At 35.2% G+C, this 21261-nt stretch overlaps 1 protein-coding gene across 1 annotated transcript in view; it reads left to right on the top strand.

Annotated features, from left to right (window-relative positions):
- Window positions 1-20814, top strand: part of OPN5 (opsin 5) — a 74554-nt gene extending 53740 nt beyond the window's left edge. The window contains exons 7-8 of the mRNA XM_003769136.3: window positions 977-1034; window positions 20339-20814. Of these exons, the coding sequence (XP_003769184.2) occupies window positions 977-1034; window positions 20339-20350 (70 nt within the window). The 3' untranslated portion in view covers window positions 20351-20814. The remainder of the gene's footprint in view (window positions 1-976; window positions 1035-20338) is intronic.
- The last annotated feature ends 447 nt before the right edge of the window (window positions 20815-21261 follow it).

Here is a 21261-nt window from a genome sequence, read left to right as displayed (position 1 = left end):
ACATGCAGTGTCCTCTTTTTTATGATCTCTTTGGAATAAAAACCTAGTAGTGCCTGATCAAAAAGTATGAACAATTTGGTTGCCCTTTGGGCATTGTTCAAAATTCCTCTCCAGAATGATTGGATCAACTCACAACTTTAACAGTACATTATTGTCTCAATTTTCCCATACCTTCTTGCACATTTCACTTTTCTTTTTCATATTAGCCAGTCTGATAGGTATGAGGTGATATTTCACAATTGTTTTCATTTACAATTCTCTAAGTGACTTAAAGCATTTTTATAAATTATATATAGATTTGATTTCTTTATATCCTTTATATAGCTGCCTCTTTATATTCTTTAAGCATTTATAAATGGGGAATGACTTTCATTCTTATAAATTTGACTCAGTTCTCTATATTGAGGCATTTATCAGGGATACTTGGTGTAAGTTTTTCTAGCTTTCTGCTTTCCTTCTTACATTGGTTTTATTTGTACAAAAGCTTTTTACTTTAATATAACCAAAATTACCTACTTTGCATTTTGTAATGCTTTCTATATCTTGTTTGGTCATGAATTGTTTCTCTCCCCATAGATCTGACAGATAGACTATTCCTTCTTTTCTAATTTGATTACAGTGCCAACCTTTATATCTAAAAAGACCCTGAGCTCCCTTCTAATTCCAGAAATTATGTGCTATCACATTTCAGCAGTAGTAACAAGTGTTTGTCTTTCATGAGGCTTATTCAAAGACTTCCCTGTATTTGTAGGCTTTATTATTTTCATTTTACTGGAATATGTGCTCTCTTTGAGAGCAGAGACTGATTTAGTTTTTGTCTCCAATTTTTCAGAATAGTACTCTGCACATAGTAGTATTTAATATTTGTTAATCAATTGATTCTTTTACTAGATACATTCCAAAAGTTGTGAAAGAAATTTTTATGTTAATTAAGACTATTTATGTGATACCATTTCGTTTTTCTCCCCCATCACAGGAGGCATACCGTGTCCACTATCAGGAAATCATCATCAGTGTCTGAAACCCATCAAGAGGTATGAAGATGGATATACATAACAACATGCAAAATTACTCTTATGGATTTACTTCTTTGATCCATTTTCACCAGTATTTTCAGTTATGAACATATTTTCCTTTATCTTTAAGTACTTCTTTTTTATCTTCTTTTCTCTATAAAATTTCTGTAGATCCAATTTTTTCTCAATCAGAGGGTATTTGAATGCTTCAGTGGTGTATGGAGACAAGAATTATGGGATTCCATGGTGGCTTATAATATTAGGATAACCATTCACTGTCGAGTTTTTTATTTTTATATGTCCTTTCCCTCAGACTTCAAGATCAAAGGTGGTAGGAGTTAAAATTCAAAGGGACTTTAGAGGCTATTTTTCCCAGTGGTCATTGCTGATACTTAGCTTTTCCAGGGGAAAAATCAATAGCCCTGAACATTGTTTGGTTAGCCTCAGAAACTGAGAAAGGCATCACTGCAATTGTATGGAGGAATGGACCTGGGTTTCCCAGCTCTGTCCTTTTTGCATTTCCCAAATCTAGGTAGATATCTGCGATCCCAGCATGTTTTCCCTCTTGACACCCAGAAGAATCTCAATTAAGGAGCTTAGTTTAAATTGTATTGATTTTTAGAAAATATTAATTATATAGTTCTATGCCATAAAGGATCTAGGTGAGACACACATTTTCAATTTTGGTATCTTATTTATTTATATGGTGGGAGGCAGGGAAGTAGTTATGGGATGAAACACTTAGAGCACCATTCTTTGCATTCCCTCAACACTTTTAACATCTATTCAGCCAGCACTGTATTCATGCAAATGGAGAGAGCCATACTCAAAAGGTAAACATTCTCCAAAGTATTCCATAGTGCTCTAGGGAAATCAGTTCTGTCTTAACTTTGCCATTGAAGATTTCCCTTTCATCCCAAAATCTGATGACAAGGATAATACTTGGTGAAGATAATTTCACACCAGTGAATTTTCCTCATCTAATTCCATCTACTATCATTGTGGGTCTCATTTTCTGCCTACTTGTCTCTGTCTCTCTGTCTCTGTTCCCTTCCCCTTTCTTTTTGTTTTCAAATGAAAATTGCAGGTAATCAGAAACTGTATGCTAGGATAGATGAACAAAATACACTGGAATTATTGGGAGTGATTAGTCCTGTTGGTACCCCAGTTGTTTTCCAATGAGCGAGTAACTTGGTGAGATAGGCTATGGGATTTAAAAGAAAAGGATATGTTGGAAAAAGAAAAAAAGAAAAGAAAAAAGATAATAATGATTTTTTTAAAAAAGTGGGCAAAGTGGGAATACTAGGAAAAAAAAGAGTAGAAAAAAACATTCAGGAAAGGATAAATGGAGGATAGAATCATGAGTAGAGGTTTGAATCCTGGCTGAGGCTACATGTGAGTATTCAAATCATTTCCCCTGCTGGGATTCATTTTCCCTGTCTTCAAAATGAAAGCTTTAGATTAGATGACTCTCGTGGGTCTCTTCCTGCTCTGAATCCTAAAATCTCAGTATAGATCTGGCTAAAAGATAATAGTTTAGAACTCAAATTCCACAGAAACTGGTAAAGGTAGACTATGTGAACTCCCTCCCTTCCTTTCTTTCTTCCTTTCTTTTTCCTTCTTTCTTTCAATTTAAACTTAACTCGTACATTGAAATGTGGTATTGGCAAGAATTTTAAAAACATTTGTTTAAGTGCTTAAAGCTCTTAGGGAAGATTGACCCTAACTTTTGCTTTCTATGTAACAATGTTATTCTTCAAATCAAAATATCCCACTTGGGAACATTTACCTGTAATCTCTGCTACTGGAAAGGCAAGGCTTGTGGATCAATTGAGTTCAGGAATTGTGAGTTGTAGTAGGGCTAAAGCCAATCAGATGTCTTTTATTAAGTCTAGTACTAAGATGATGAGCTTTTGAGAGAAGAGGAAAGCTATCAGTTTGCTTAAATAAGGATGAACTAGCCCAGGTCATAATAACAGAGCAGCTTAAATAGATAGCTCAATATTAGGATAGGGCCACGAGTCTGGAAAAAGGTAGAACATTATTTTCTGATAAAAGTATTTAAATGAAGAATTTTGTTGAATAAGATAAAAGGTAGCTCAAAAAGAAATATTTGTCTTTGCTAAATGAGTCCTTTGCAGTGTTTTTTTTTTTTTTTATTAAAGCTTTTTTATTTACAAAGCATATATATGGGTAACTTTTCCAACATTGACTCTTGCATAACCTTTTGTAGCAAATTTTCACCTTTTCCCCCTCACACCCTCCCCCATCTGGCAGGTAATCCAATATATGTTAAATATGTTGAAATACATGTTAGATCCAGTATGTGTATACATATTTATACAGTTATCTGGTTACCTTTGCAGTGTTTTAATATGGTAAAATAAAGAGTGTCAGCATAAGTGGTTTGGGGACCATGATCAGAGAAGGATACTGGTACCATAGGAGTTCAATGCATGCCAGTTTCAGGGGAATCATGTGTTATATCAGCTGGGGCAGTTGAAGAAAGAGTAAGGAAAAGTACAGTTCTTAGGATTCTGGTCCTTCCAAGAGAAAGCAATAGGGCTAATAGGGACAGTTAGCAGGGTATGACTAGTCACCGAATTGATTAGATTATAAGCTTCTTGAGGAAAGAAACCATATCTGATTTCATCTTGGTATTGTCAGTGCCTAGGATGCAGAAGACGTTTGCACGTGTTTGTAGAAGAAAATAGAATTAAATTTATTCAAATAGGGCTAGATAGGTAGATCAAATAGGGCCAGAAAGATGGGAAAGCTTGAAGGAATCAAAGTCAAAGAAGAATAAAAAAATCAAACAGGTAGCCAAGTGCCAGAGGTTCCATAGGAGTTCAAAGAAGAAAACAACCAAGCCTAGAAACAGGCTAGCATCAAGGACGTGGTCAGTTCGGTGCCCTGGAATTATGGGGATTTGTTTGGAGCCAGTTCCAGCTTCTCTGGGTTCTGCAGATGGAAACAAGCAATTAGAAGCACTTGACTCAGGTTGAAAGTGTGTGGACGGATGAGGAGCAGCAGCTATTGGCAGGTAAACTTTGATATAAGGCTTGTAACAACAACACCAACAAGCCATGGCTTTTTTTTCCTTTAAAAATGCAAAAAAGTCAAGTATTGTTGTAAGTTTTATTTTATTTTTAGTGATCAAAGGAAGATTCCAGCAGTGTTTAAGGTCCCTATTTCTGAAAATCATCAGTACAAGATTGAATCAATCACACAAAACCTCTGGCTTTGCTTCTAAGTCACCTTGAACTTCTTAGGCATCAGCTCCATGCTGAGACTTGCCATGCAGAAATATTTGAATAAAAATTCTGAAAGTGAGAAATGCATTTGGCTGTGGGAGGTGTGAAGTATGATTCTGGAAAGAGAGTGAGAGAGTGAAAGAGTGAAAGAGAGAGAGAGAGAGAGAGAGAGAGAGAGAGAGAGACAGACAGACAGACAGCCAGCCAGACAGACAGCCAGCCAGCCACGGAGAGAGACAAGGGGAGACACACACACAAACACACACAAACACAGAAACAGACACACACAGAGTGAGACACATACAGACAGACACAGAGACAGAGACACAGCGAGAGACAGAAAGGAATCCTTTATTCCATATTCAGCAGTTTACAGTCTTATTTTCATTGAAGATCTTCTAATCATTATTCAACATGACCATTAACACAGTTTATAATTCAACACTAATGATTTTCAATGAAAATGAAAACTATTAACACCTAGTAGACTGCTACTCCAAGGGCAGATTTGAATTGATATTGTCTTCTGAACTTTCTTCAGTTGAGTTCATTTTCTTCATTTATAAGAAATGGTTGGACCAGATAGACTCCCTCCCAACTCTAAATCTATGATTCTGTGACAATCGAGTGACAATTTAAACAGACTTAACACATTTCAAAGTTGATCTGAGCTTGTTTGGATAGGACATATAGCAGATAAATAATGGAGCAGTCCACTTTGTGAAACTTCTAAGCAAGAGATGTTTATTCTGAAGAATGAAACAGATGTGAATTTAAATTGTGATTTCATTTGGATTGTTGAAGAAGATGCAAGGCTCTCTCAAAAAAGTCATTTTGGCCAGCTTGATGCTGTAAATCTTGCTTTTTGACTTTATAAAGTCTCAAAAGGCATACAAGGTTTTATTCAAATAATCAAATGAGGTGATATTTGTAGAACTCTTAACATAGTGCTTGGCACATAGTAAGTATCATATATATACTTATTCTCTTTTTTCTTTCCCTTCCTTTCTCCATTGACAATTGATATTGAGTTTTGCTGGACATGTCACACAGGGACTAAACTGTTGAGAATATATTTTATTGCAGAGACTATCACATTACCAAAGTTAGGAATCTTGAAGAACCTCAGAAATCAGCTAATCCAACTGTTAACTGAAACACAGAACTTTTGACACCCTTCTTTTGTCAAGCAGCCAACAAGCCCTTGTTTGAAAATCTTCAAGGACAGCCAATTGAAGACCATGTTGTAAGGGAGTAGTGTGGTGTAGTAGAGAGAATATAGGATTTAAAGAGAGAAGTCCTATGTGCAAGTCCCATCTCTGACATTTCTGACTTTGGGCAATCATTTGATATCTCTGACCTTCAGGGTTCTGATTTGTGAAATGGATATGAGGAATGGTATACTGGAAAGAATAATATATCTTAGGAATTAGAAGATCTGCTTCTGTCTACATGTATGACCTCTGTCAAATGAAGAGGCTGGACCTGATGATCTTTGGGGTCCCTTCTGCCTGAAGATCTTTCTATGAAGACTAGTTGACTCACAGGACTATTTTTAAAAAGGTTATGAATATTCTAACTGGAAAAATGGAAGTTTTCATTAACCTCATGTTTCAAAGCAGCCCATTCCACTTTTAGAATGTTGTTCTTTATATCTAACCTAAAATCTTCCTGCCTATAATTTTCTCCTAGTCCTGACCTTTGGGAACAGATTATTTTTACTCCTTTCACATGACATTCCTTCAAATGTTGGTCTTTTTTTCCTTTCTCAGATAAACATTTTCAACTTCTTTGGTCATTTTATTGTGATTTGGCACAAGTCCTTCTCATCACCGTCTTGGTTATCTTCCAGCTGGACATCCTTCAATTTTCCAATATTTCCCTTTAATATAATATGCCAAAAAATAAGTACAATAATACATATATATTTTGATTAAAGAACTGGCCAGGCTAGAACACAGGATGACAACATGGAGTAGGTGTCATGAGGATGGTATATTTCCAAGGTCATATCAATGGTTAGCTTTGTGCTTATTGATTAAGAATATTTCACTAAAAGAGCCATCACTGAACTCCATGAATCAGTAGAGTCATTGAGGCATATATAAAGTGCAAAAACATCTACATTAATAAATGATTCATGAGTGGCTTTTGTCTACTTCAGGTGAAGAGGTTTCCAATAGTTGATTTGAGTAGTCTAGAAAATGAAGCAGACTAATTAATTTCTCAACTCCATCAGTTTATTTATGAGTTTGGGGAATCAATTTCACTTATTTTAGTGAAATTATATTCTTCTATAGAGTTGAAAAATGGAAAACTAGCTACATTCAGAATAAGGCTTTCATAGACAACATCAAGAATCCCAAAAGAACTGTAATAGATGGCATGAAACCTGGACTTCACACTCTCAGACAGGAAGTAGAATATTATCTTAGACAAGTTAGTACATTTGTCTGGGCCTCATATTGTTGACTTGCAAAAGGACAGAGTTTATTCTAGCTCATTTCTAGTTCCTTTCCAGCCAGCTCTGGTCTGATGACTAGATAGTCTCTAAATCCAATTGAATTTGTTGAATATTTATAAATACTGCATCCAAAAGCCAAAGTATCATGCAGTAATAGAAGGCCAAACTTAGAGACAGGAAAGCCCAGGTTCAGATTGTGCCTATATATTAATTGAATGACCTTGGACAAGTAATTTAACCTTTCAATGCTCTGGTTAATGTACTAAACCTATTAGGGAGAGGTGAGTTGCTGACCTTTTTGATAAACAAAAAGAGCTTTCATACTGGGATGTCCATACCTCAGTGAAATCACAAGTTTGGATAGAAAAAAGTAGAGGGCACTATATTAAGTGGAGATTTCCCTTTCAGATTTATTAACAATTGCTTATGTTTATATGGCTCTTTACAGTTATATAGAGTACTGTTAAGATGCCCATTTGAAAAACCCTGTCTTTTTATTGATCCCTCTCTCCTAAGGGTTATGGACCGTGGTACAGATTTCACAGTAAAAGAAGAGGAGATGGGGGTGGAGAGGAGATTCGCACTAAGTAACCAAATCAAATCTGATCTGCTCATTCAATTCAGGAAGGACCACCTCCATGTGCTTCATTATTTAATTTATCTATTTCTATCTTGGGGGGGGGTGCATCTATTTTGTCTGCCTCCTATTAAGTCTTTTAGAGGACATCACTTTAATTTACTTTGTATAATTTTTAATCACTATACAATACATAAGATTTTTTGGCTGCTACTCAATATAGGACAGTAGGATACCTGTAAAGAACAGCTCAAAGTCATTCCAACAGAGTGAGCTTATATATTCACTTGAATAAGTGAATTTTGACTTTAATAAGACCATGTTGTTAGATTTCTCAATGGAGATAGTATGAAACAGTTGAAAAGCATTAGACTAAAAATTCAGAAGCCCTGCGTTCTAATCACATCTCTGTCTTTGGACAGTTATGTAACTTGGAGGCAGTTCCCTTGAATTTTTTAAACTCAAACTCCTTATAAAAAATGAGGAAATTTGACTAGCTGACTCAGACAGCTTTTTTCCACTGGCAACATACTAAAACTTTGTGTCTCTAGTCTACAAAAATAAGAGACCAAATGGAGATGATAGGCAGTTTATTTAATAAGTTTTCAAATGAAAAAAGATCTGAATCAAATTACTGAAAATGGGTAGTATCACACCAACATGGGTATCCCCATGCCTGTCTCCTAGCTCTTTCAGAAAGTGACAAAGTCACTTTAGAGAAATGTTATTGGACAGACATTTAAAGGCATGCGAGATTAGTGGAAAGAGTCCTGGACTTTGGATTAAGGGACTTGCTTGACATTTCCAAATAAGGCTGTTTATATTTTATCTATCCTCATTATTTCCTTTCTTACCAAAGCCTAATATACTTCAAGTGTCTCCAGGATCCTGGGCTTTGTACTTTCCCTTTTGCCTGGAACTAGTCTCATATCACTTAAAAATCATGTGTTGTCTTCCCTCATAAAATGAAAATTCAGAAGAGAATGGACTTTCTTGTTAAATCTGTATTTGTATTCATGGTGCTTACTATAGTCCCTGCACATAGTAGATACTTAATTAATGTTTTATGATTCATATATTTATTCCCAGTTCTGCTAATGGGTTAACAGTCATTTATTGATTATAACTAACTATGTGAACTTACACAAAGTATTCTACCTCCCTGGACCTCAGTCCCTTCATCTATAAAATGAAGGGATTGGCTAGTTGAACATCTAAGAACTTCCAGCTTTGAATCTGTATGGCTACATCTCAGTTTTATCTTTTGCAAGAAGAGGGAATTAGTTTAGATGAATTCTAAAGTTCCTTCCAACTCTCCAATTCTAAGACTGTGTGAATATCTATGAAAATTAAGATAAACCCTGATATCCATGAGCTTTACTATAATTTAACAAGTTATTAAACGTGCTTAGTAAATCGACTTAGATTAAATCCATGGTTTGGTGAAAATTTGATGGTGGAAAGACTTGGAATCAAATTACAAAGGGAAGTAAGTAAAGAGAATATTGAACCTCAAAGTGAAATTTACTAAGCTATTGATGACAGAGCAGAAATATAATTAGGCAATGATATTAGTGCAGTGAATAGAGAACTGAACTTGATATCAATCACAACCTGAATTCAAATCCTATTTCAGCCACTGTATATGTAGGTGGACAAGTCATTTAACTTCTTTCTGTCTCAGTTTCTTCATCTATAAAATGGGAAAAACAGTAGCTCCTACCTTGGGATTATTTTGAATACCAAATGAGAGCTTGCAAGTATAGTGCTTCGCTTATAGTATTATAGAAATGATAACTTTATTATTATTCTAATGGAAAAGCAGATGTTGTAGATTGGATTAATGCTTCTATATCCAGAGCAGGTATTTGAAAATAAAAAGGGTTCATATTTCCATAACACTTTAAGGCATTAAAATACTTTCTTTATTATAGCATAGTAAGATAGTCAATATAGGAATTATCAACTCTATTCTACAGATGTGAAAATTGAAGCTCAAGAACAAGGCAACCTATTCATGGTTAATCAATAAATTGTTGGAGACAGGCTGTGCACCCATTTTTCTGATTTCAAGTCCAAATGCTTTCTTTTTTTCTATTTCATGTTGCTGATTGAGTAAGGATGGGACAGAAAACTAAGATTTCTGGGAAGATAAACTTACATTTCTCCTTAAGTGTAAATCACATTGATTTCATCTCAGTAGAAATTGCCTGATTATTGGTAATGAAGTTTCTTTGTTCCTACTCTTTGAAACCTCTAGTCTCCGGGGAAGTAATTCACTTGGTGTTTTTATGAGGCTAAGCAGAACATTGACTAGAGCAATGTGAATTAAGTGTTCATTAACTGGTATCTTTGACTTATAAGGATTTTCTCTGCCCCCAACACTGAATATTAGAGCAGAAGGACTTTTTAAGATTATTCAGTCCAAACTCTTCATATAGATGGAGCCAAGGATGAGACAGAAGTGACTCAATTTAGGCAGTATTCATAATGAGACTAAAATCAAGATTTCCAGAATCCTTGGCTAGATGATTTTTTCAGTATCTTATACTGCTTTCTGCATTCTCCACTGGTGCTTATTTTTGCCATGCAGGGGAAATAAAGGAGATATAGCCTTAGAAAGTTTCAAAAGTTATTCTCAGGTGAAGAGTAAAGTCAATGAGACTGGTCGAATGGAGGAGTGAACCAGGATCTTCAGAGGATGGAAAAAAACCAAGTAGCTTGTAAATTTTGAATAGATTGTAAACACATAATAGATGAATGAGATAGGCTTGCCAAGAGACTCTTAAAATGGTTCAGTTGGGAAATGACTAATGCATGAACGCAAATCTTAGAGGCAGGCAAAGTTAGAGATCTGTGAACTTTCTAAAGGTTAAATAAGTGATAACAGCATTTTATTAATGCCCCTGAAATGAGTCTTAGTTATTAAATACATGATATGAATATAAAAGTTCCTTCAATTGGACATGATTAAAAATAATGAGATATGTTTAAAATAATGACAGTGGAGAACAAAATAATGGTTAAGAGAAATTGGTCTAAAAAGCCTAAAGTGATAGATGCCTGGTGATTTCCTTGTTGTCAAGAGAGGTAATACTTCTCCTATAATGAATTGGGCATTTGAGCATTTGAAATGAAGTATAGGCCAACAGGATTTTTAGGCTCTCTAGAGTTCCTGGCATCTAGAAACTTTAGAACTCCCATAAGACAGTAGCAGCCAAATAGAAGAGTATGATGTAATCCTTCAAGAAGGTTTCATGGGATAATGATTGGGGATCATGTTTCAATCTACTCTCTATTTTCAAGAGATCCTAAATTAATCCTACCTTTAACACTTCCAGGATAGCCTTGGACAAGACAGTCAATCTTCTTGTGCCTCTATTTACTCATCTGGAAAATAAAGTGGTTGAACTAGATGGTCTCTGGGGTCATTACCAATTCTAGATTGAAGATCCTATAGGCTTTCCCACCTTTGGGTCATTTCACTGTTGATCTGCATCTCCAAAGGGATCAATGGGGGAAAGAAAAGGAGTTTAAAGTCTACCTGACAAATATTATTCCATTAATATTTTTAGTTGAAAGGTGTAATAAGGGAAGAGGTAGAAAATCATGAGGTTTATTTAATTTGTGTGCAGATGTTATATTCTAGCTTCCCCCTTTCCTTAGTCAACACAAATACTTGCCACTCTATGTCATGGCTTCCTCACCTTTTGAAGAATTGGTTGAGAATGGACTACATTTTTGTATATTGAGAACCTTCCCTTCTCTCTACATCATTGACATAAACAGAATCTAATTTTGTCCATAAATAATATAGAAAAAATAGAATGAAAGACATGGGTGGCTGGATAGTGATACACACACACACACACACACACACACATACACACACACACACACAGACACTACTGGTAGGAGTTGAAGTCAGAGATCCATTTAAATATTGAAGTAAATATGTATGAATCTCCGATTATTTTTATTGTTCTTAGGCTGTGTATTTTTATGCTACGATTATGTGTTCTAGTAGAATACTGTATTTGGAGTTCAAAGTTATTGCTTTTGGATTTTACACATAACTATTTTTGGTGAGTCAGATCCTGAGTAGTGACTTTGACAATTGGTTTCTCATGGTGTAGGAAGGAAGCACAGGTCCCAAATCATGGCAAAAATACAAAGTTTTATTTTATACAATACACTTTAGATCGATCTATTGAACTATTTATTGTTCTATCTATCCATACACACAAGTATCCTATATATGTGAGGGCTTCTATTTTTCAAAACCCTTTCACATTTGTTGTCTAGACAATCAATTATACTATCATGGAATAAAATGAGACCCTCAAATGCCATCTAGTCTAATCTGTTCATTTTACAAAAGAGGAAGTGAAGTCCCCTAAGTTGAATGACTTGTCTAAGGTCTTACAGATAGTATTAGAAGCAAAATTTGAACTCAGAATTTCTACTAGATCATACAACATAATGCCATGGAAAGAATATTGAATAAGAAGCCCTGAATTAAAATCTTGGCTCTGCTAATTGTATCCTTAGAAAAGTCATTTCTCTTTAGCTTTTTTTCCTATAAAATAGAGATGATAGTTTTCAGACTACCTAAGATAATATTTATAGACATTTTTACATATTATAGAAAGTTCAGTTGTTAATTTCTCAAAAAAAGGGAATTGGTCTACATGATGTCTACAGTTTTATTTAGCTCTAAATTCTTCTAATCTCACTTAATCATCACAATCATCCTAGACAGTATTATTGTTACTTTTTGACAATTGAAGAAACTGAGATCCAGAGAAATGAAATGACTTAATGATCATAGAACTACCTCTTGACAGTTCCAGGATTAGAGTCCATAGTATATATGGCTTAAGAGCGGATATTAGTGTTACATTTAAACATGCCATTGTTTATGACTTAGATTCCTTTAGACTCCTGATATGAACACAGAAAAGTACAGAAGGGCACTTAGGGGCAGTCTAATAATAATTATTGTTACATTGTTTTTTCAGTTATGTACAACTCTTTGTTATCCTATTTGGGATTTTCTTGACAAAAATACTGGAGCGGGTTGCCATTTCCTTCTCCAGCTCATTTTACAGATGAGGAAATTGAGGAAAACAGGATTAAATGATTTGCCTAGGGTTACACAGCTAGTGAGTGTCTGAGGATGAATTTGAACTCTGGAATATGTGTCTTCTTGATTCTAGATCTGGGTGCTTTGTCAACTTTGCCATCTAAACTACCCTATATCTTCAGACAAAGGATCATGAGCCATTTCTAGGATTGGCATTTGAATATTCTCAAATGTGTCTGGAGAAAATTGTAGAGAGGAAGGAAAAAGTCAAGAGAAAAATGGAATTAACCTGCTTATCTAGTTGATTCCTGTCAACTATTGTTGTCCTCTATCTTAAATGGTTCATAGAATCTTCAGAGTGACACAGTGATTGATTTACTCATCAAAAATCTGTTAAATGACTACTATTTACAAGGGCATGGGAGATAGGGACTAGATATAATTTTATTATACCTGTGTCATAGGAAAACACATCTTGCCAATGTGGATCAGCACTTTGCTGTAATTTTATAGACTTAGAAAGTTTTTTAGATCATTGAGATGTAGGAGATTATGCCCAGAATCATACAACCAGTATATTTCTTTTTTTAAAAAATTTTAATAGCCTTTTATTTATAAATTATATGTATGGGTAACTTTACAGCACTGACAATTGCGAAACCTCTTGTTCCAATTTTTCCCCTTCTTCCTCCCACCCCCTCCCCCAGATGGCAGGATGACCAGTAGATGTTAAATATATTAAAATATAAATTAGATACACAATAAGTATACATGACCAAACCATTATTTTGCTGTACAAAAAGAATCAGACTCAGAAATATTGTACAATTAGCCTGTGAAGGAAATCCAAAATGCAGGTGGGCAAAAATATAGGGATTGGGAATTCAATGTAATGGTACTTAGTCATCTCCCAGAGTTCTTTCGCTGGGCATAGCTGGTTCAGTTCATCACTGCTCCATTGGAACTGATTTGGTTCATCTCATTGCTGAGGATGGCCAGGTCCATCAGAATTGGTCATCATATAGTATTGTTGTTGAAGTATATAATGATCTCTTGGCCCTGCTCATTTCACTCAGCATCAGTTTGTGTAAGTCTCTCCAGGCCTTTCTGAAATCATCTTCTTGGTCATTTCTTATGGAACAATAATATTCCATAATATTCATATACCACAATTTATTCAGCCATCCTCCAATTGAGGGGCATCCATTCAGTTTCCAGTTTCTGGCCACTACAAAGAGGACTGTCACAAACATTCATGCACAAACAGGTCCCTTTCCCTTCTTTATGATCTCTTTGGGATATAAGCCCAGTAGTAACACTGCTGGATCAAAGGGAATGCACAGTTTGATAACTTTTTGAGCATAGTTCCAAATTGCTCTCCAGAATGATTGGATGTATTCACAATTCCACCAACAATGTATCAGTGTCCCTGTTTTCCCACATTCCCTCCAACATTCCATATTATCTTTCCTTGTCATTGTAGCCAATCTGACAGGTGTGTAGAGGTATCTCAGAGTTGTCTTAATTTGCATTTCTCTGATTAATAATGACTTGGAGCATCTTTTCATATGCCTAGAAATAGTTTCAATTTCTTCATCTGAGAATTGTCTGTTCATATCCTTTGACCATTTATCAATTACAACCAGTATATTTCATAGGTGGAACTTGAACCAATCTTTTGGTATTAAAGCAGATATTATTTACTATTTAATATTGCCTCTTCTGATGCTGGAGAGGCAGGAAGACAAAAGGAAAATGGTCTCTACCTTCAAAAACCTTATAATTACTGGGGTTGGGATGGAGAACTATTATACACAGGTAAATAAATTTTTAAAAATACATGAAGCAAATGCAAAATGCTATGAGTAAGGAGTGGCTAGTAATTAGAGAGATTAGAGAAAAGCCTGATGTCAGTGATGACAATTGAGCTGAGTCCTGAATGAAGCTGGGAGACCTCAGAAGCAATAGGGGAGCAGGGAGAGCATTTCTAATATATGCACAAACATGGGCAAGAGATAGAATGTCATGAAAGAGAACAGCAAGCAGGCCCAGTGACCAAAATTCAAATGTTACTATTGCATAAGCTTTAGCAAGGACAACTAAAATATGACTCAATTTCACTGAATATTTGTTTCTTGCTCAGAGTAAATGAGAAGCAAGTATTTGGATGAGTGGCCTCTAATAACAATACAACCTCATTAAAATAGGTCCAGGCAAACACATTTAATAGACTTCTATCTACAGTAATTATAGGGAGTAATTCAATAGGTTGTAGTCATGTAGATGTCTAGGCTAACTAATAGGGATCTGGGTTAATACAATTTGTAGTTGATTAAGAAAATGCCCTAGTGATGATTAGATTTTAGGAGATGAAGAATGTGTGGTGCACTGATATTATTTACTTTGCTCATTATTATAGTAAGGCACATATTTCAAGCTGTATGATAAAGTGGGCAGGCTCCAGCAAAATGAGAGTATAACCTCAGGCTAGTTGTGAGAGTATTGGGGGCTTGAGTTCAAAACCTGATTCTGTTATTTGCTGTTTATATTACATTGGAGAAATCATTTTACTTTTCTGTAAAGGCCAGCTTTTTCTTTTTCACAAAACGAGGAGGATCCATGTGACAATCTCTAGTTCTAAATCCTCAAATCTCAGGCATAAGGTCTTAAGCATAGTAGGAATTTAATGATTTTTTTTCAATGACATTTGCCTGTAGGAGAAATACAGCTAGCATGAACTGGAAAGATTTTATTGATCAATGAGATCCAAGTAGATTATACTCTGTTCTGTGGAGGAGAAGCCAACAGCCTGTCTAGGGAGGAGAAATAAACAATGCACAGATGAGTAGAAGGAGAGTCATTCCAAGAGCAATGAGCCTCAGTAAAAACCAAAGGGGAAATGGTGGATTGCACACTAAATATCAACTAAATATCAGAGAGCAGTGATGCTAAGATGAGAGAATCAAATAATTTTCAGCTCTGCCATCTATGTGGGTGATTTCATTTTCTGAGGGAGAAATAGTATGTACTACTTTTTTTGAGGTGTCCAAAGGGGCAATTGCTTATCATCTGGTTTTCTTGGGCTGTGACTGGACATTAAATAAGAATAGCAGCAGCAGAAATAAAAAACAATGTCACCTCCCAAGAGACAGTGCTTTATGCAAAACTTCAAACCTACTCATTTATTAAGCACTCTCATGGGGATAAGACACATTACTTATCTTTCACTGTTAGAAACACTATGATTAAGACAAACTTGTTGACCTATTCATAGACACACAGAAAGATAACAGTAAAGGCTCTGGTCCATTATTGGAGGGGAGAAAGGAAGGATGTTATTTAATCTATCACCAATTTAAATGTTGGACTTTTCAAGTAGATATCACGCCTACTTTTGTGATGTTAAGAGCACATAGTGGATGCTTAAAATGTTTGTTGAATCAGGTTGAATTGAACCTGAAACATTGTTAATAGTCAACAAAATAACATTGGTAACAGAAAAGGAGATTTAAGGTCAGTGATAAGTGATTGAGGAGAAACCCACAGAAGAATGTTTGGAAATGCTGTCAGAGATGAGAATTGCTTCAGCCATAAAATTTTCAACTGGGAGAGAGACATATTTTACCAATACATTCAAAGGTACACATTTTCATTTAAGCAGACACATTTCTTAAACTAGACAAATTCTCAATTCCATAACTTCTTATTAGATATGATCCTTGTTTGTGTTTTCCCATTAATCTTCCCAAAGAAAATCTGCCCAATGTTTTGGAAGCCTTTTTTCATTTTTTAATAACTCAAGAGTACCATATACTACTTGGGTTGTACATCATTTATCTCTCTTTTTCATTACACGATGTCTACCTCCCTTTATTGTTACAAGCATTCTTGACAATATCTTCTGTGCTATTTATTATATACAAATTGTCATTGATGTCATGTAGTTATTAACTTATCTCCCATTGTACATCTTTCTGTTGACCTTTGGGTTGTTTGTAACTTTAGTTTTTTTTTTTCTTTCTGAGATTATTGTAATAAATAGCCATGCAGCATTCATGGGAGAATACATATATCAAAGAGATGAATTTTTGCTGCAGAAAGTGGTTTGGAATCATTGAAAGTCTGACCCAAATTCTTCCATGTAGTCTCATTTCTTCCTTCTCCTTGATTCTGTGTCTAGCTCCTTAACGATCTGTAAGCCTTGTCCAGAAAATACATATATTACAATGCATATAGGTGATCTGACACAGAATCAGGATGGGGACTCAGCTTCTCTGACTCCAAATTCAGAATTCCTCTTTTCTATATCATATCATGTACTCACAACTTATTAAAATTACTGCTCTAATCAGTCACTTCCCATCCCATCAGATAATGTCAGTTTCATCTTTTTACTATGTTGTTTGACACTTCAATATTCTGACTCATTTCCTCAAGAAAGTATTCATAGTCTCCAGAGGAAGGTGCTTGCGGAAATGGACTTTATTTTAATTATATTTGGGATCAGTTGAAGGAACTGGCAATATTAAATCTAGAAATGAGAAGACTTGGGGATATAAAACTAACAGCTAGCACTTATATAGCACTTAAAAGTTTGCAGAACACTTTACAAGTATTATCTCATTTAATCCTCGTGATAGCTATGAGAGGTAGGTGCTATTATCCTCATTTTTTTAGATGAAAAAAGTAAGACAGACAGAGGCCAACTGACTTGCCCAGCATCACACAACTAGGAAGTATTTGAGGATATATTTGAATGCAAGTCTTCCTCATTACAAGTCTGGCATTCTCTCCACTATACTATCTAGCTGACTCCAGACATAATAGATGTCTTCCAGTTTTAGAAAGGCTATCATATGGAAAAGGAATTTGATTTATTTTATTTAATCTCACAGTAAAAAAAAATAGGAACAATGCATAGATATTACTAAGGTAACTTTAGGGTTGATGAAAGGATACCAAAAAAAATCTTAACAGTTACATTTCTCCCAAAGTAGAATGGGCCATCTAAGTTTTCTATGATTGGAGGTTTTTAACCACAGTCTAGATGTTCACTTCTCAGATATCTTGTCAAAGGGATATTTCAAGTATGGGATGGACCAGGTATCCACTGAAGACCTTTAGAATTCTGAAGTTTCATGATTTTGTTTTTCTTTGCAATTGATCATCTCTCTCTCCTATCCTACTCTTGAAACATATTTTCCCAACATAGTTTTCACCATTTATACTTAAGCCTACTTTCTCATTGCAGTTGCTGAATATCAAAGTACATGAGGACTTACTTTGGTTAATATCATTAAATTCTTCAAAAAATGTTTCCTCTTTTTAAAAATCCTTGCAATAGATATTGGGAAGCTATATTTATCTTCATAAAGGTCTGTTGACTTATCATGTACAAAGGAAGATGACAAACTCTTCTATGAAATGATGTTTCTTTTTGAATTTAGATAATCTCTAAAAATTAGATAAGAATAATCCACAGTTGGAGGGCCTAAGAAGAGAGAGAAAAATAAAAGATGGAAAAATATCCTATTGTTGTGGTTCCGGGGTGATTCAAGTCAAATTAGAAGGGAAGGTAGACAATGTTATCTCAAGTTGGTGCTCCTGGCACATATTGTGGCTGTCCTTTTGGGCAGTTGCTCTACTTGGAGATAGTTATCTGGAAGAGAATTTTACAACTATAAGATACTAAATAGAATATTTAATCCAGCCCTTCATTTTAAAGATGAAAAAAACCCAGGCTCATAGGGATGAAATGATTTTCCTGGGATCATATGACTAATTCATCACAAAGTCAGGACTAGAACACAGCTCTCTTGATTCTCATCTTAGTATCCTTTTCACTCCTCCTGATTACTCAGTTAATTTGCTAATTTTCTTTCTTGAGATACAGCATTTCATAATGCACAGAAGGCTGACCTTGTCAGGAAGTCTTGGTTTTAATTTTTGCTTTAGATTAATAGCTGTTTGAACATGGGTAAGTCTTTTTACTTCTTAACGCCTCTAGCAATTTACTAGGACTTTATGGTACAGATGACATGCCAATCAGTACCAGTAAAAGGTTTCTTATTCCTAAAGTTCCTCATACCAGCTATAACCTCATATAAACTCTCACACATAATATACACTAGAAAATGATCACATATAACCAAAGAAAAAGAATACTTTAAGTCAATTTTGGAAAAATTATTATGACTGACAAGATGACTTGGGGAAAATGTAACTTAAGTCTCAAAGAACTTCCTAAATGGGAATAACTGCAGACAGGAGTTGATGTATCCTTAAAAGACTTAAGATTTAGTATTATAGAATTTAGAACTAGAAGGGACCTTGGAGTTCATTTAGTCCAAATCAACCAATTTTATGTGAGCATACTAAGGCTGACAGGTGAAATGATTTAATTGGGGGGAAAAGGGAAAGGAGTCACTTAGGTTGTAAATAGCAGAACCAAGATTCAAAACTAGGCATTCTGACTCCAAATAAATCCAGGGTTCTTGATGCTTCTCTGTTGTCAAAAGAGGTCAAACTTCTCTATGCCTTAGAAAACCTTCAAGTGATGAAAGTGGAATAGATTTAGACTGTTGTTTGACCAAGGACAGTGCCCTGGTGTACACTCAATTAATATTTCTAGGCCTGAATTTCCTCATCTGTTAAAAAAAAATGAGTGACTTGACTTTCATGACCTCTAAGGTAATTTCTAGTTCTAGATCTGAGATGTTTAAAAGGATCACAGATCAATATGAAGGGCTTTTAGTGAAACAGAGATGAGAGTTTCTCTCTGGCCAAGAAGGTTCCCTAGTGCATGAGACAAAGCCCCAAGCTATAAAGAAATTGCCATCTCTATTCTTTTTTCCCCTTTTCTCTAAGCCATAGAAAAAGGAATTTGTTATGATGGATACAGTGACTGTTATGTATCTACAGGACAGGTGCTAGTAATGTCATAAATCATTATTTTTTTTAAAAAACCACACAAAGCCTCTATTTAATATCTTGGTAACCTTAGCCAAGTCATTTTCCTTCTCTTCAGTTTCCTTATTTGTCAAACAAAGGAGTTGGATCAACTTTCTCCTTGGTCCTTTCCATCTCCATACCTGAATTGAATGAGTCTGCCATTTCTCCATGAACAACTTAAGCATGATGTTGCATGTGGTACTTTCTGAAAAGTTTGGAAAAGAAGGCTGTTGTCTTGGAATTCAGTGCTACAGGCAGAGATGCCAGAAATACAATGCCATAGGAAAACTGAATATTCATTCAGTAGCATATTCCTGTCCTGTATATTTTATATTCTATGGGATAATGACTGGAGGGGTCAAGTCAACAAGCATTTATTAAGCATCTGTTATATGTCAGGCAAATGTTGAGGATATAAAGAAAGGTTAAAAAAAATAAACCATTCCTGCTCTCAAGGAGTTCACATCTAATGGAGGAGACAACCTGAAAACAATGATGTACAGGAAGATATAGAAGGTGGAAATTAGGTATAATTAATTGAGGGAAACCATGTCATTAACAGAGAACTTTATGTTTTGATAATATATGCCTCTGGGGAGAATTATTGCCCTTTATTTCCATTCCCTCACTCCTTTTGCTGCTAGCTAAGCTATTTGAGAGAGAGACAGAGAGAGGGAGAGACATACACAGAGACAGAGACACAGACACACACAGAGAGAGAGAGAGAGAGAGAGAAAGATAGACAAAGAGAAAGAGACAGAGAGAGACAGACAGACACAGATAGGGAAAGAGACACAGAGTGAGAGACAAAGAAACAGAGATAAAGAAACAGATACAGATACACATAGATATGATTTTCCCAGCCAGAGATAGACTAGACCCCTTCAACAGGGCATTCCTCTATATATCAGACCTCCTTTCTCTGAAGTATTCTAATTTTTTGAATATTTGATATAACTCTGAACAAATGAATTCCCTTTCTATCCACAGGTTCTTATGTAGCTACTGCATTGTTGTGGAAGTGTTGAGCGTGGCCATTATACTGGAGAGAGCATGGTGTAATGGAAGCCAGAACTCCAAGGTTTGAGGTCTAATTGCTACTGACTAGCTCTATGACCTTGGGAAAATTGTTTGACATTTTGAATTCTCAGTTTCCTCATTTGTCACATGTGGATCTTAATGCTTACCCTATCTACCTCACAGGGATGTTGTGAGGGTCAAATGAGGAAAAATTATTTCAAGACATTGTAACTGCAAAGTGGTCTATAAATATAAGATATTATTGGAACAGAGATGAAATAGAACTCCACATTTCTTAAAAAAACATGAAATCAATTAAAAGGAAGTAATTTTTTACGTTCTTTAAAGGTATATTACTATTGCTTATTATTGTTATTACTATTATTAATTATTATTATTATTTGGTTTCTGCTGTTGAAATCACATTTTCTTACAAGAATTTGGTAGTAAGCTTCTGGGTCATATGTTCTTCTGGAGGTAAGTTATGACAAACATTCCTGTTTCTAAGTCCAAGAAAATAACACAAATAATTGTTGGACTGACTTTGGTATTTTCAAATGTTTCACTTAGAACTTCCTAATTATCTAATTTCACATTTATCTTCACTGGAGGCAAAGGACACTGGCTTTAGGGTTAGAAGACCTGGATTCAAATCCTTTCTCTGATACATACTAAGTGTGGAGACTTGGGACTATTAACATCCCGGAGCCTTTGTCTCCTCTTCTGTAAACTGGGGTTGGGGAATGAGCATTGAACAAGATGGCTTCTGAGATTTCTTCCAACTCCAGGTCTGTCTATGATCCTATACAGTCACCTGTAGAGTTATCTAGGATAAATATCAAACTTAATGCTCTATGAGGAATTGAATACTCTTTGATAGTTTTATAGTAATC

This window comes from Sarcophilus harrisii, chromosome 4 (assembly GCF_902635505.1).
Source record: "Sarcophilus harrisii chromosome 4, mSarHar1.11, whole genome shotgun sequence".
NCBI classification, from domain to species: Eukaryota; Metazoa; Chordata; class Mammalia; order Dasyuromorphia; family Dasyuridae; genus Sarcophilus; species Sarcophilus harrisii.
Note: the sequence above shows the minus strand (reverse complement) of the source record. Positions and strands in the feature narration are given on the sequence as shown.